A 15,915-nucleotide genomic window follows, 5' to 3' on the forward strand; every position below is an offset into this window, starting at 1 on the left:
ACAGAGATTAAGCTTTGAAAGCAAACTTTCCAAAATATCATTATTCTAAAGTTTTGTTTTTAGATATCTTAGCATCATAGATGTGGAAGGATCATATGGACCAAACCCAGCTAAAAGCAGTAGCCTCCCCATAATATTCTGATAAATGGTGAGGCAACCTCCACTTAAAAGCTGTCATTGGGGGATGGGGAGAGAAAATGAAGTCACAGAGCGATTATAACACTATTCACATTTTTGGGTATCTTAAAGGAATTCAGAACATTGTGAGGAAATATTCTCCATAAAAACGGTGACCTTGAGAGAAATCTAATGTCGTTAGTGGTTTTGTTGTTTTTATTTAATATTATCTTAACAGTAACTTTGTATAAGTTATACAGACTGGCTATAAAAGGTATTTAATTACCTTTCCTAAAAACAGGACACCAGAATACTTATAATCTATAAATGATAGCTTTAATTTAAAAATATTTTAGACTAGAAGATTTTAAAATCACCTAGAAATGTGTCCATTTTTTTTTTCTTGTTATTGGGCTCCTCAGTAAATAAACCTTTATTAAGCACATGGGCGGCTAGCTGGTACAGCAGATAAAGTGCTGGTCTTGGAGTCAGGAAGACTCATTTGCATGAGTTCAAATCTAGCCTCAGACATTTAGCAGCTGTGTGACCTTGGGCTGGTCACTTAACTCTGCTTGCCTCAGTTTAGAAGGAAGTGGCAATCCACTCCAGCATCTGCCAAGAAAACACTAAATGGGGTTATAAAGAGTCGGACACAACTGAAAAGACAGAATAACAAATAAAATAATTTATTTGAATCAGGTACTGTGTTAAGGGATATGGATAGAAGAAAAAAAATTTAAATGAGTTTCCCTTGAATAAAGAAGAAAACATGTACCTAGGTAAGCCAATAAAAAGAAATATAAACAATTTGGGGGAGTGAAGGCAGTAGAAGCCAAGGAAGGGTTCTTTTAGAAAGTGATCTTTAAAAGAAACCAGGGACTCAAGAACCTAGAAGAGTGCAGAGTCTCCAGGGGCAGAATAAAAAGCAAACACATTCTCATCACAGGGGACAGCTCAGTTTCTGACCTTAAACTCAGTACATAGGTCACAGGTCTTGCATTCTTCTCCTTATCACTTCTGTACCATAAACCTTACAAAGAAAGCTTGTGTTTTGATATTGTCAGTGATACTGTTACCAATAGTGGCACAACACAAATCACTGTTTCATAGAATCTATGAATGCCCGTGTAAACTGACATCTCACTCACTGAATACTCTAAATGTATATTCAGTCATAAGACATTTTAAGAGAAAGCTCAGAAACGATTAACAAATAAACAGCACTTTATACAATGTTGACTCTACAGTTAACATTTATCAAGTTTTATTCTTGCCCAAATGGGACCCTTGTTTTAACCTGATTTGATTTGCTTTCTTTAAGTACCTCTCTTCTCCCTCTCTGACTAATGAAGCCAGGAAGAATTCTCCAATACTAAGAGTGGGCGCTAAGCTATCCTTTAATAATGTGATAGTGACTCAAACGTACAATGACTATGTGAGTGCTAAAATCATTTCCTTTACTATATAAATGGTTTTGCTCTTAGATTTGATAGCTTCTGGCCTATTGATTTACCCCAGTTGACCTGCACACTTGAGTCTAAAATTTATGCTGGTCTTTATGGAATGCAAACATGATTGTGCACTATAGCTCCACACAAAAGAGTAAACATTTCATTTGGGATTCAGTCAGCATTTATTAAGTGTTTTCCTACAGAGAAGCAGGATGGCCTAAGTGGTTTGAGGACAAGACTCAGGGTCACAGACCTGGGTTCAAGTCCTCTCCCTGACACCAGCTTAAACTCTCAATGCTGTAGGAAACTCTCTAAGATTTTTTGGTAAATATTTGGAACAGAAAGACACTTTATATAAATCTTTACAAAACTAAGTATGACTGTTATGGTTGTTGTTACTCAATCATTTGTGATCCCATTTAGGATTTTCTTGGCAAAGATACTGGAGTGATTTTCCAGTTCCTTCTCCAACTCATTTTACAGAGGAGAAAACTGAGGCACATAGCATTAAGTGACTTGCCTAGGGTCACACAGCTAGTAAGTATATAAAGCAAGATTTAAACTCAGGTAGCATTTTCCTGACTCTAGACATGGCACTCTTTCCACTGTACTATCTAAACACTAAAATACAAGTACAGAGTTCCCTATTCCTCTTCGTAATAGAAGTGTGAAAGCCCATTATATATAAGCCATTGTGGATAAAATGTATAAAATGAACCTTCTTTTCAAAAAATTTACAAACTGGTAGAAGTAAAAACATATAACTCAAAAATCTCATAATCAGGGTTTCATATTGACAAATACATGAAAAAAGGAAAAGAGCTGCAAATATTCTTACAACAAAATGTTCTCATTATTAAAGACCACATAGAGCCACCATGCTTGACACAATGGTCTTGATTATATTTATAAAAGAGGTAGCAATGTCACCAAAGAGAAAAAAAATAATGAAATGCAGCTATATTATGCCAAGAATACCTGGAAAGCACTGGTGACATTGCTACCTCTAACTTCATAGGTAAGGACAATGAGGTCAGAGACGTTAAATGTCTAATACAATGGTACAAACAGTGAGTGGTAAGGTGTAGAACTGGGAATGGAACCCAGGACCTCTGGCATCAAATGCTATGTTATTTTTATTGCACTGGGGAAATTATGTTCATAATTTAAGAATCAATGTAATTGGAATACTATTCCAGTAATGATGCCGTATATGACAAAGAAAGAGTTGGAAGGAACCTGAGAAAGAATTTAGCAAAAAACAAATCAACAACAACAAAAAAAACCCAACAACCACTCTTTTAATAGATGAAGAAACTGAGGTACAGAGACAATAAATGACTTGCTCATGATTACATAGCTAATTAGTGGCTGAGCTGGGAGTAGAACTCCTAGTTCTTAACTCATATCATTTACCCTTATAGAATTTATTGACTTGAATTTTTTAAAAAATGTGAGCTAAGTGCTCAATTTAACGAAACTACACATGCATTACTAGAAATTTAATTGTTGCTAATTTGTTGAGCTATTAAGAAAAACCCAATTTTAATGCCATCCAAATCCCAGAAGAAAGTAAGATACTTAGAAGAAGCAATACATTTGCCCACACATTTATATAAATAACAGAGAATATTAGCAAGTATAAAGGGGCCTTTGTGTATACAATTTGAAATTTGGGGCTGAATTTCTTAGCACCAAATATAGGACACATTAGAACTCTTTAACAACCATTTTAAGAAAACCTAGCAAAAACTTGAATTAAAGGGTTTTTGTTTAAAAATACTAATCTGTATAAGATGCTGAAAAATATAGCATGTTTTATGAATGACCCAATCTCTATCCCCAGACTGTGTTAAACTATTGGTGAAAACAGCATTCCAGAGACTAAAAACTTTCATGCAGTTCCTCTTACCAAGATCTTTTTTTAGCTCAGTAGTCCCATTTCTCACTGTGTGTGACATATACATAAAGACTGGACCTTCCAAAGCAAACTATATATCTGAATATTTAGGAGTGGAGGGAAAACACTGTATAATACATCACTCCCTCTTGCACTCATATTTAAACATACACCTGAACAATATTTTCTTCAAGATTTTCTCTACTTTAAAAAAAAAACATTGACACCTAAAACATGAGCTGAGAATGGAAACCCATCTTCAATTAAAAATGGAGAGTACAAGCTCTAAATATAGAAGCAGATGCTGGATTTCTTTATATCTAATTCTAACAGTTCCATTCACAGGGATAGAAAACTGAATACACTCATGTCTCATAAAGGTTAATGTACACAACTACTCCTCAGTGCACTGTGGCTTCCAAATTTTTAGTTCCATAGGACAAAGAAATAATAAATGAACTCAGATAAAAATGGAAGAGGATAATTTGGAGAGCCCCTCTCCAAAGATATCTAGCTCTAAGAAGAATGTTGTGTTGTTTCTCCTTTCACATCACAGAAAGATTCTGATTTTTGATTAGCTGCACAGAAGCCCAATGTCCTATTTTGAATCCGATAAAGACTTTTAACATCCCTAAATGGTACTCTTAACATTTTATTTGTATTAAAAATGAAGACATTTCCTGAAAACAAAAGAGGCAGCAGAAACTAGATACAGATGATGAGAATGAACATTAATATCCTTTTCATGTCAAATTTTCTTGTGCTAGAAGAACCATATGTGATAAAAAATATTTAATCTTTATTCAAATTTTGATAAGATGCCATAAAAGCAAGACAGTAATTGAATAAAATTTGGTAATAAAATTAGAAATATATAAGAATTGAAAATAAATCTGCATGACAAAAAATATCAGTTACTTTAAGTATGGAGCATAAATTTTAAAAATAAAAGTCTCTTATTACATACTTTTACTGGAGAAGTCATGGTAGTGTTGCTTTAATATTTTTCAATCAGTAACTAAAACATAGCTCACTATTTTGGCAATGTTCTTCTAAAGAACAGAAACGAGATTCAAAGTCAAAAAGATAGGTTTGGATTCAATGGCTTCTGAGCTGTAAATCTATAATCTTAATTCCTGAGTCTTCCAATTCTGATTAGTTCTGAGGATGGAAAAAGGTAAAAACAAATTTTTATTGTTACCAATAATAAATAATACCATTCCAAGTGGTTTCTAGTCTAAGGTTGATCAGAGTATTGGTTGGAAACTTTATGCATTCTACTCTAAGAGAAAGAACAAAGAGTGGATAAACCTTGACTTTAAGTTCTGTGTCTCCCACTAACAAGTCAAGTGACCTTGTCCAATCAAAGCACTTGTGTTTTATTTCCTGATACTCATAAAACAGCTTTGAAAAATAGTAGACATTATATAATAAAATACAAAGTACTAGACTTATTTTGTCTTAAAGGAAAATTCCCTATTATAATAGAGAATATTCTTGTCAAGTATATTGCACTTAGAGTATGTATAGTATTTTTCAAGGTAGTGTCCAAGGCAAATTTGGGCAAGACATAGTCTCTACTCTCAAAGATCTCACAGGCTAGTAGTTTCTTCCTGCTTTTTGGGTGTCTTCTCAGCTCTACTCTATCCTTCTCCATTTCCCTACATACCAGTGCCATTTTTATGCATAGTTCTCGTTGTGGTAAAGTTATACTCAAGAATTCTCAATGGTTCCCTTTCTTCTAGTAGGCAACAGCAAACTCCCTTGCTTCAGAATATGGGGCCACTCTCTTCTTTTCCACCCTTGTATCATATTAATAGCCAAATGGATCTCTCACCCACCTAACTTTCCAAAAATGCCATGTGCTTATCTATTTCCACATCTTAGTTTATATTATTTCTTATCCCAAACATGTCACTCCTAACTCTTGCTTTACTGAATTCCTACCCATTTCTTTAAAGCTCAACTCAAAAAACCCCTACTCTAGAAAGTCTTTGATCACTCAGATTTCATCAAGCATTTTCTTTGTGATTCTCTAAAATACACTTTCTCTACCTTAATCCATACCCATGAGTACTTTCTACTTTTGTAGTGACTTCCAAGTGTGTAAACTCCTTCCTCTGGTGCATACAGGTAACAAGCCACAACCTATTACCACAGAAATTTGTCTCTGGGCATTGTGAAGTTAAGTGATTTAACCAGGAGCATGCAATCAACACGTGCGTCAGAGTCAAGTCTTGAACACATCATGTGTTATTTAGTTATTCGTATTTGAATCTTATCCATTCTATATAAAAACGGGAGCTATTTCTTATCTAAAATTTTATAACCGCCCTAGCACCTAGCAGAACTAAGAACAGAATAAATAGGCACTTAAATATCTGAATAACTCAATGCATGTCACATTATGCAATACTCTGTGCTACAAGACTCAGTTTTACATGGCAGCTCTAAGGTTTCAGTAAGGTGTTTTGATGATACCAAATTAATAGGAGAAATATCATTATTTATGGATTTAATCTTTTCATCTCCACTGGGATTTTTTTTAATATTGAGTACATATGTAATCTAAATGCTTCATCAGATTTTCATCAGTTATTATGTATGTAAAGAGTCTAAGCCCTAAACATAGATTTTCTCTTCTCACTAGATTGTCAATAATTTGATTTTTTCTGATGATGAACCCACTGAACATCATGGTACAGGGTCCTTTAGCATTTGTATTAAATTGAATTTTAATATACTTGTGCCATGTTTTATCTGATTATCATTTAAACAGCTTCACCACATCAGCAGCTAAAAAAACTCTTGCCTGGTAAAATAAAAATCTGTATACTGCTGATGTCTGAGAACTAACACAGGACTTTCAACCCTTCCCACAGAGACAATGACAGGCAGGATTCTAATCACTTCTATCAAGTTTTTCCTCAAGTCCTCTAGTTTGTGATCTCATATCTTTTTTTTCCAACTGAAGAACATAATATTCCACATAACTGTGAGGTAAGGTGTGTGTGTGTGTGTGTGTGTGTGTGTGTGTGTGTGTGTGTGTGTGTGTGTGTGTGTGTGTGTGTATATATATATATATTACAGTGAGATATATACAACTGAATTGAGAATACCTTGTAATCACAGTTACTATGTTTATTATTTGACATGGGCAGATCATTTGAGCAAATAAGACATTTGACTATTCTAAATAACCAAATTAGAAAAACACCATCTGTATCCAGAAGAAGAATTGATAGATAGGAGAATGTATAGAATAATTTTACATATATCTCTACTTATTTGTGTCTAAAGGTGATCATCTCTAGGGCACTGGGGGGATTAAAAAAAGAAAGAAAAAAAGGAAATTTACATAACTTGGTTATATATTTAAAAAGAATAGCAAATTGAACTTAGTGGATTGACAGTTTTATGGGCAATCATATTTTTATTAAATTTTGTTACAGAAATGCTTGTTTTATTCCATATATTAAATTTTTTTTAAAAAGGGATTGGGAAAGGTTCCAGAAGGTGAAACTTTAGCTGAGACTTGAAGGAAATCAAAGAGGCCAGGAAGCAAATATAAAGGACAGCATTCCAGGCATGGAGGACTTTAGTAATAATACATGTAGTTAGGAGATGAATTGTCTGATGAGATAAATGGCAAGGAGGCTGATGTTACTGGACAGCAGAGCAGATGAAGGGGAGTAAGGTGTAAGGAGATTGAACAGATATAAAGGGGCCAGATTGTGAAGGGTTTTGGAAGTCAAATGGAGGATTCTATATTCATCCTGGAGCTGATAGGGAGACTGAGATTTTATTGAAAAAGAAGGTAACATGATCAGATTGGCACTTTAGGAACATCAACTTGACAGTTAAATGGAGAGTACAGTGGCTGGTCAGGGAGATGAACCAACAGGCTACTGAAATAATCTAAGAATGAGGTGATAAGGACCTATAGCATGGTGGTGTTGTCAGAGGAGAGAAGGGAGAATATATAAGCTATTAGGAAGGAGAAATCATTACAATTTGGAGACAGATTAGATATGGGGGGAAGGGTGAGAAACTGAGAAATCAAAGATTACAATTAGGTTGTAAGCCTGGATGACTAGTAGGACAACAGTATTCTTAATAGTAACAGGGAAGTTAGGAAGAGGGAAAGGCTTGTGGCAAAAAGATAGTGAACTCAATTTTGGACATATTGACTTTAAAATTTCTACATGACATCCAGTTTGAGATGTCTTATAGGCAGTTGGTGATATGAAATTTAAGATATGGAGAGGGGTTAGGGTGGAACAAATAGCTCTGAGAATCATTAGCATAGAGATGATAACTGAATCCACAAGAGCTGATGAGATCACAAAGTGAAAGAGTTTAGAGCACAGGTGTCACAGAATACCCACAAAACTCCAGAGTGCAACTTACCCCAGAATAAATTATAATTTGGAAATGTTTAATAAAATACTTTAAAATACAATATAACATAATGATGTTGATTTACCTATTTTTTTCTAAGTCAAAGTGCCACCCACAAAAATCTGTCTTTATTTGGATTTGACAAAATTAGGAAAAAGGGAAAAGAGGGCCCAGGAAAGAGGCTTGGGGGAAAAAAACCATAGTTATAGGTATGGCTAAAATCTGGAAGAAGATCCAGCAAAGGAGACTAAGAAGTTGCCAGATAGGAAGAGAACCATGAGACAAAAGTGTCACAAAAACCTCAGTTTCCTGATCTGTAAAGTGAGAGTATTAGAACAAATTATCTATAAGATCCCACTCAATGCTAAATCACCTGATGTTGTAACACTTGGAAAAAGTGGATAAGATGTAGAAAATGATGGATAAGCATCTTATATATTTTAAGACTTTCTATCAGTGCATAGATAATCATATGACTTTTATATTATTAAATATAATAAATATTTTCTTTAATATACCATTAAGATCTCTACTGAACTTGCAAGAAAAGGATTGATATTAACTCAAGTTTTTATTTGAAACATGAAATGAAAGGTTTTATTTTATCCAAATCAATTAATTATTTTAGGCAACTATCATGTGAAAAACAGGATCTTACCTAAAAAAAGCTGCCAGATCTATGTTCACAAATGTAAAAATATTCATTTCAACATCAATGTTTTCTTAATTTAATCTGCTGAATAAATAGAATCCATCATGTATTTATAAAGCATTGAAAGAATGCAATTTGGATGGCACCAAGCTTTATCTATTCAAGTAAAATGGAGTAGAGTAAGACAAATATATAAAAAGTAAGAGTTGTTCAGGGCATTTAAGGTAAGTATGATTTCATATCACAATGAGGGGAGGAGGGGGAGAATAGAAATATTGCCACCACTGTTTTTTTCCCCTACAACATTCAGCATCTGAACTAGGTGGATCTTTTGTAATCTACATAAATAATGGAAGCTCTATTTTTGGAACACAAATGAAACATGAAGTAGTAATGTCTATGAGGGAGAAGACAAGAGGGTCAATTTTAAGATAAATACTTATAGCATCTGATTGTCTATATTTTTAAAAGTGTTCAGCAGTATATTCATTTATAACTTATTTTAAGTCAGTCAGCAAGTATCTATTAAGCATTCACCGTTTCAGGGACTGTGCTGAGTGCTGGGAACACAAATACAAGCAGAGAGACAGACAGTCCCATCCTAAGGGAGCTTACATTCTGATGAGGAAGACAGCACATAAAAGGGAGCATAAAAGTGGGGAAGGGTAGAAGGTATGGCTGTGGAGACATGGTATGAAATAAAGAGAATGAAGGATGAATGACATGGGCCGTTCCTCAAAATGGAGGTTACTAGAAGAACTCACCAATGGGAGAAAGGGTGCCCACGAGCAGAGAGAGGAGGAAGGCTAGGAATGGAAGCCAAGGGTACACAGAAAGTGATGATTTTTCAAAACAAGTAAGTTTCTTAAAAGAAAATGAACTATGTCTATGAGTAGATTTAGATGTTAAGCTCCATGGGAGGAAAGGAGCATTTCAGTTCTTTACATACTTCATGCCAGGTGCATAGTAAGCACTTAGTAAATACTTACTTCTGTTCTTGGAAGGATTGAGGTACCTTCCAATCCCGAAGTTTAGAACTATACAATAAAAAGTGAATGACAATGATAACTACCCTTGTGGCATCACTCTGCTTTGTCTTGGTGACTTAGTATAGTGCTGTGACTTGGAAATCATAAAACCGAAATTTTTTCTACTAATGAAAACATCCTTTAAACCTAGGTAAATGGAAGGGGAATCAATGTCATGTTTAGACTCAGCAGTGAAGACTTTCTGGTCATTATTTTCACAGTTTAACTTCTTTAGCAACATTTGCCAATTAGAATGAATTTTTGCCTTGAAGGACCCAAACCTAAAACAGGGATTTTCCTCTAATGGTCAGAGCAATAATTCCCCTATAACATGCCTCAAAGGAAAGAGAAGGGGGGGAAATCCTTTCATCTCTTATATGTGCTCCTTCTAATTGAGTACAGGGTCTGATAATATGTAGGAGGTAGTGAAAAGGGCAAGCTTCCAATTAGCTTAACATTTATTCTCTCCGACATTCCAGACTTCCCTAAAGGCCCCTCCTTTTTCTAGTACTAAATTCCTCTAATTTAGTATTATAAATTTGCTGCCTCCTCTTTTGGTAGGGTTCATTAGTTGGTTTGAGCAGGCCATAAAATTTCAGAAGTACACAAACAAAGTCTGGTTATGCTCTGTTATCTGCCAATAATAAATAATGGTCCACTCCTGAGCTGAGTGTGTGTGGATAGTTAAATGGAATTCAAATCCACAAAAAGATTCCAATACACCAAAAATTGTCAGAATTTTGGTTAATTCTTAGTTCCTGCAATCAATTTTATCCACTAGCATGTTTTTCCATTGTAATTCCTATCTTGGATAACAAGTCATTTAAGTCTAACTTCTTTGGGGATGTTCAGCAATGCTCAGGGCAACCTGCTATTTTATTTGGAGAAGTCACAGCATTGACAGTTGAAAACATTTTCAAAGATGCCCAGCAAACTCTTTCAAGGAGAATCATCTGATTCTGGTCACTATCATATTTAGTAACATCCAATGTAAACTAAACTCAATAAACCAAAGAATGGGGAAGGAAGGAAAGAAGAAAGGGGGGCCTGGAGGAAAGAGAAGGATGGGGGAGGGAAGGAGGGAGGGAGGACAAAGAAAAGAAAATGCATTTTGTAATAATCATGTTGGACTTTCCTGACCTGGCTATTTGGCATCTCCTTCATAAACTACCAAATTTCTTTCCAGGTTCAAAGGCTGTCTTTTATTACAGGAATGAAAATTAGTGATCAATATTCTGCAAGACACAGAAGATTCAACCTGATTTTCAATTTCAATCCTTCACAAAGAGTAAGAGACCTTGAGCTCACATACTGGCCCTATTAACACAATCCTCACAGTTTAAATGTGTATTGTCCTTTTCAGTCCTAGTGTTTATGTCTATTGGTAAAATTGACCATAATATGGTCACAAATTCCTTCAAAAAGAAAAATAATTGGAGACAAGCAGGAAATGGAGGAATGGGAGATAGAATCACAAGCACTGAAAGCATATAATATCTTGGAGTCCACTGCTGCCTTCAATCTGAATGGCACAATTAAAAAGAGATGATTCTCAGCTTTGCATTGATAAATTCCAGGGGATAAAAAAAAATGGAGAATTTTCTCCAGGAATGTACTGAACAATTTCCTGAATACATATTTTTTTCATATGTAAATATTATACAACAGTTCATGATGGAGGAGAGGGGAACCCAAATTAGATTACTGACCATCCATGTAACCAACTACCCCACTGCTACCCTCAACATACAGAAGTGCTCTGCTTATTTCCAGGCCCCTTATTATGAGTTTCCTTCCGCTGTTCATGCTCTATTAAATAGTTTTCAGTCTAATTAATTACCCTGGTATGAAATCACCAAAAGCTCTTGCTCTTCCAGGTACACATAGGCTCATTAGCATTAAATTTAATGAATGGATTATCATTTTTAAAAACCACAGAAATACGATGTTTTCAGGTTTTATAATTAATCAGCTAATATAATTTAAATATTATGTGACAAGGTGCGAGTACATGTTTCTTTAAATATAACAATGTATATTTTGAAAAAATACAGTGAAAATCACTTTAAAAAAGGAAAATCAAATACTAAGGGACAGAGCCTTTTTCAAAGGTTTGCTTAGTATGAAGCCCCAATTTAGTTCCCTTTGCTTAGAATGTTCTGTTAATGGTCAAATTGCAAACAGAAACTGCATGAGGTCAAGATTTGCTTGAAAGAAGAAATACTACAGTTAGTGAATTACATTAAGCCTTCAAAAGATAATTAAATATGGCATATTTTCAAATTTCGAGCTTCTTAGAGATACAATTCTTTTAAAAAAATATTACAAGTATTGTCATTCTGAGAAAGACTCCATTTGAAAACTCCATGTAAAATAAATGTGCCAATTGATTAAAATCTGGTTATCTAGAACATTAAATTTTATAAACTTACATATTTCCCCTTTTTCTAACCATTTACCATCAGGCAGTTAGTACACTTATCCTAAGAAAATTAAACAAAATATAGCTTAAATACTAATGACAGTAAAATTGTTTTTAGAAGTTAGCTATTCCTATAGTTTAATTGCCATTTGTGATAAGATGAAAGTCAAGACTGGTGATGGACCTGCTCTACTAATTTATCTTAAAGGGGAAAGAGAAACTCCAAGACTGAGACTGAAGAACAAACAGAAACAACATTTGTAATAAAGATAGAAAGGGAAGTGATATGGATCAAAGCACAGGGCAAGGTAAAACAGGAAAACCACTCATATTTTTTTTTTACTAATCATTAATCCAAATTCAGAATAAGAATAATTCCAACATATTCATCAACCACAAGTTTCTTTTAAAGGGAACTTAAACTACATTCTCATTAGCAACAAAATTTACTATATAATAAGGGGAAGAGGCCCCAATACTGTATATTCAATATTTACATATTCTGTTATTATGGATTACAAGTACAAAGAAAAATCTAGCTCCTCATGAAAAACCAAGAATAGTTTAAAACCATATAGTTAATATTTTATTTTGGAAATAAGATACTTGGCCTGAATGGCAGGTATTAGAAAAAAGACGCTTTCTATGTTTAGTGATAATATCACAAACTTGAAAATAGCCATTAACTCTAAGATAAGCAAGTCACCTACGCCTTGTGAATTGCAGAGAATTCTAATTCCATCTATTTCCCAGCACTTTCCAGCATACAAGAGTAAGTTAGATTGGAGAGAAATCAAAATCTATATGTGATAGTTTACCTACAACACTGAAATTTTACATGCTGACAAGAAGTTATCATACAAAGTTTGTTTCTTTGAAAATCAATTATTTTTGTATCACCAAGACAAATGGAAAAGTACTACATTTTAAAGATATGGGGTAAGTTATCAAACTACTAAGATATTATATATAAACATAACAGTTTGTATTTGTGTATGTTCACACACCTATAATAACATTTATTACCTGTTCTTGCCTTTCCAGCCACTTGTCCACCATGGGATGACTGGCACTCAATGATGAGCGAGCATTATCTCTCTGAAACTGGTTATTCCAGTTACTAGTATCCCGTGGGAGGCTTCGGTAGTTTTCATCTTTCTATTCCAAAAGAAACAAAAAGGTGTCTTGTAATAAACCAAGACTTGCAAATTAACACTGCAACTGGTTTTTGTTTTGGTTTGTTTTTGATAGTGCACACACAAAACTCCACAAATACAAGATTAAAAGATCAGACAAAATAGCTGTTCAAGAAATGAGATCTTCTATCTATGTTATCCATGATTGGGATCCATTTGGTCCTAATAAGCTATTAGGAGCTCTTAGATACCTATATAATACAACATTCTCTGCTAACTTCTTCTGAAGTTATAAGACTACAGAACCATCAGAAGGCTGTTTCACAACAGAAACTTGTTCTAATGGCTGTACGTACTGGTGTGCATTATTAGGTATATGCACCCAACAAACAAGCAATTAAATAGACACACTAAAATACTACTAAAGTCAATCATCCTTCATAGTTTCTTTCAAAACATTTATGAACAAAAGAAAAAAAAAAGTTCACAGGAGCATCATTTAAATATTCCCCCCAATTATTTCTCATTGGTTATTTCTCTTTCACTCTATCCTTGTGATTTTTAACAAGATACTCAATCTCTTGGGGTCAGTCTACTCGCAAGTAAATTTAACTTAATGCTTTAGAAGGTCTCTTCCATCTCTAAAACCATGATTTTTGTTTCCCATTTCAGAACCAAAATTAGGCCCTGAGGCATTTGTAAGCATGTCTGGACTTTTTTTCTAGTCATATATATGACCAGCACATTTCGGGGAACAGTCATCAATAGTATGTTCTTTAGCACAAGAACTAATTTTTAGATGATGAGATGTAGCACTCTGTAGAAGGCTATTTAATTATCAGTAAGGGCTCATATTGAATATTGAGTACTGAAAACTCATTTTCATTATTCTGAGGGATACTAAAAGTAAGGTACATTGTACAAGGAGTAAACCTGAATCTTCCCTGCAGTGCAAGAAAGTAGAGGAAACCATTGGCTATGGAATTTCCCAGTGAGAAGGTTCTCACTAAATGAGAGGTCCGTTACTGGAAAATGATAGCTAATATCTTTGTCAGAAGTCATAGCACTTTTTGAGTCAAATTTGAATCATGTAAACAAAGACTTCAAAGATGAAAAAGTAGAATAAAGAGATTGTGCAGTACTGTATTTAAATTGAACAGGCAGATTCTAAAACACCAAGACACCACTTTACAATTTCTCCTTAGATAATGTTTATTAGGTAGGTAGTGTAATTATTATTATTGCTACTTGGTGGATGGGGAAATTTGCCTCAAAAGCTTAAATGGCTTCTCTGTATTCACATTACCAGTAAGAGAAAAAGTTGAGGGTAAAGTACAACTTCCGACCACAAGTTCAGTTCTTTTTCCATTGCATGAAGAGTAACAACTTTATGAAACCTAATAACCAAAATGCATAGTACCAGAAGGAAATATAAATGGACACTAAAAGTATGGAAAAATTTATTCATGATGGAGACATAAAAGGATACTGACAGAATCAGACTATGTCAAGTCTTTAAGGTTGATGTCATGATGAATAATCATTTCTTCCTGTAGCATATATGATAATATGGAACCAGAGACAAACACCACAGAACACAGAGCTGGATGAGAAACTGGCTCTGCCCAGTGGCAATAATTACTATATTCTTAACCAAACGTGCTGCTCCCTCCAAAGGCAAGCAATCTGATATAGGTTATACATGTGCAATCATGTAACACGTTACTACGTTAGTCATGTAGTGAAAGAAGAACAGAAAAGGGAAAAGTCATGAAAAAAATGAAAATAGTATGCTTTGATCTGCATTCAGACACCACAGTTCTTTCTCTGGATGTGAAGAGCATTTTCCATCACAGCGTTTTGGAATCGTCATGGAACACTGTATTGCTGAGAAGAGCTACGCCAATCATAGTTGATTAGATACAATGTTGCTGTCACTGTATACAATGTTCCTGTATACAATGTTCACCTGATTCTTCTCACTTCGCTCATGCAAGTTTTTCCAGGTTTTTCTGAAATCTGCCTGGTCATCATTGCTTATAACACAATAGTATGCAAGCACTTTCTAAACCAAATAGCACTGTGTTTTCCTGTTGTTAACTATGAGTCATGAACTTTGGTTACTAGGAGACAAACTAAGAGCTTCACTTTATCATGAACCTTTAGAACATGAGAAATGATGCTTCACTTTGTTAGCCCTTGCTTTTTTTCTAATAAGGAGATTAAGAATTTTTGAAACTCATGTAGCAATAAGTTGATTTTTTTTCTTTTTAGTTACTTTATATATCGCATTTTAACATTATTTTAGAGCCTAGCATTTTGGTAATGTACATGTTTCCAGATCAATATCTAGGAAGTTATAAGGCTTTTTTGTATCCCCTGTGCTTAGCACAGTGCCTGACATATAGTAGGTGCTTATTATTAATTGATTGATAATTACATTTTCTCATGGAAATTTGAAAAAGGGAGGGATGGGGATGTTCAGAAAATCTAGGAGATTCTGGTAACAGAAATTTACTTTAAGGAAAATACTATGAATGAATAATTCCTTATAACTATACAATCATAGAACCAGGGTAGGTTCTGTGGTTCAATGGAAAGAACAATGACAATGGAATCCAAAACCAAAATGACCTTTGGGTAAATCTGGGTAAATCCCAAACTCCTTAAGTCTTAGTTACTTTCCCCTCACAAATCTGAAAGTTGGTTTAAATGGCCTCAGAGATCCATTTCAGCTCTATATCTGGGATCCTTTGATCATCATTATCCCTATCCAATTTTAAAAAATAGCAGTATTCTAAATAAAGC

At 34.3% G+C, this 15,915-nt stretch overlaps 1 protein-coding gene across 21 annotated transcripts in view; it reads right to left on the minus strand.

Annotated features, from left to right (window-relative positions):
* PARD3 (par-3 family cell polarity regulator) overlaps positions 1-15,915 on the minus strand; it is a 728,954-nt gene that overhangs the window by 344,933 nt on the left and 368,106 nt on the right. For 17 of the 21 annotated variants that reach the window (XM_072651985.1, XM_072651980.1, XM_072651983.1 and 14 more), the window contains exon 5: positions 12,998-13,129. The exons of the other annotated variants lie outside the window; for them this stretch is intronic. In XM_072651985.1, coding sequence (XP_072508086.1) covers positions 12,998-13,129 — 132 coding nt within the window. The remainder of the gene's footprint in view (positions 1-12,997; positions 13,130-15,915) is intronic. 21 annotated transcript variants of the gene reach the window in all.

Source organism: Notamacropus eugenii, chromosome 3, assembly GCF_028372415.1.
Source record: "Notamacropus eugenii isolate mMacEug1 chromosome 3, mMacEug1.pri_v2, whole genome shotgun sequence".
NCBI classification, from domain to species: domain Eukaryota; kingdom Metazoa; phylum Chordata; class Mammalia; order Diprotodontia; family Macropodidae; genus Notamacropus; species Notamacropus eugenii.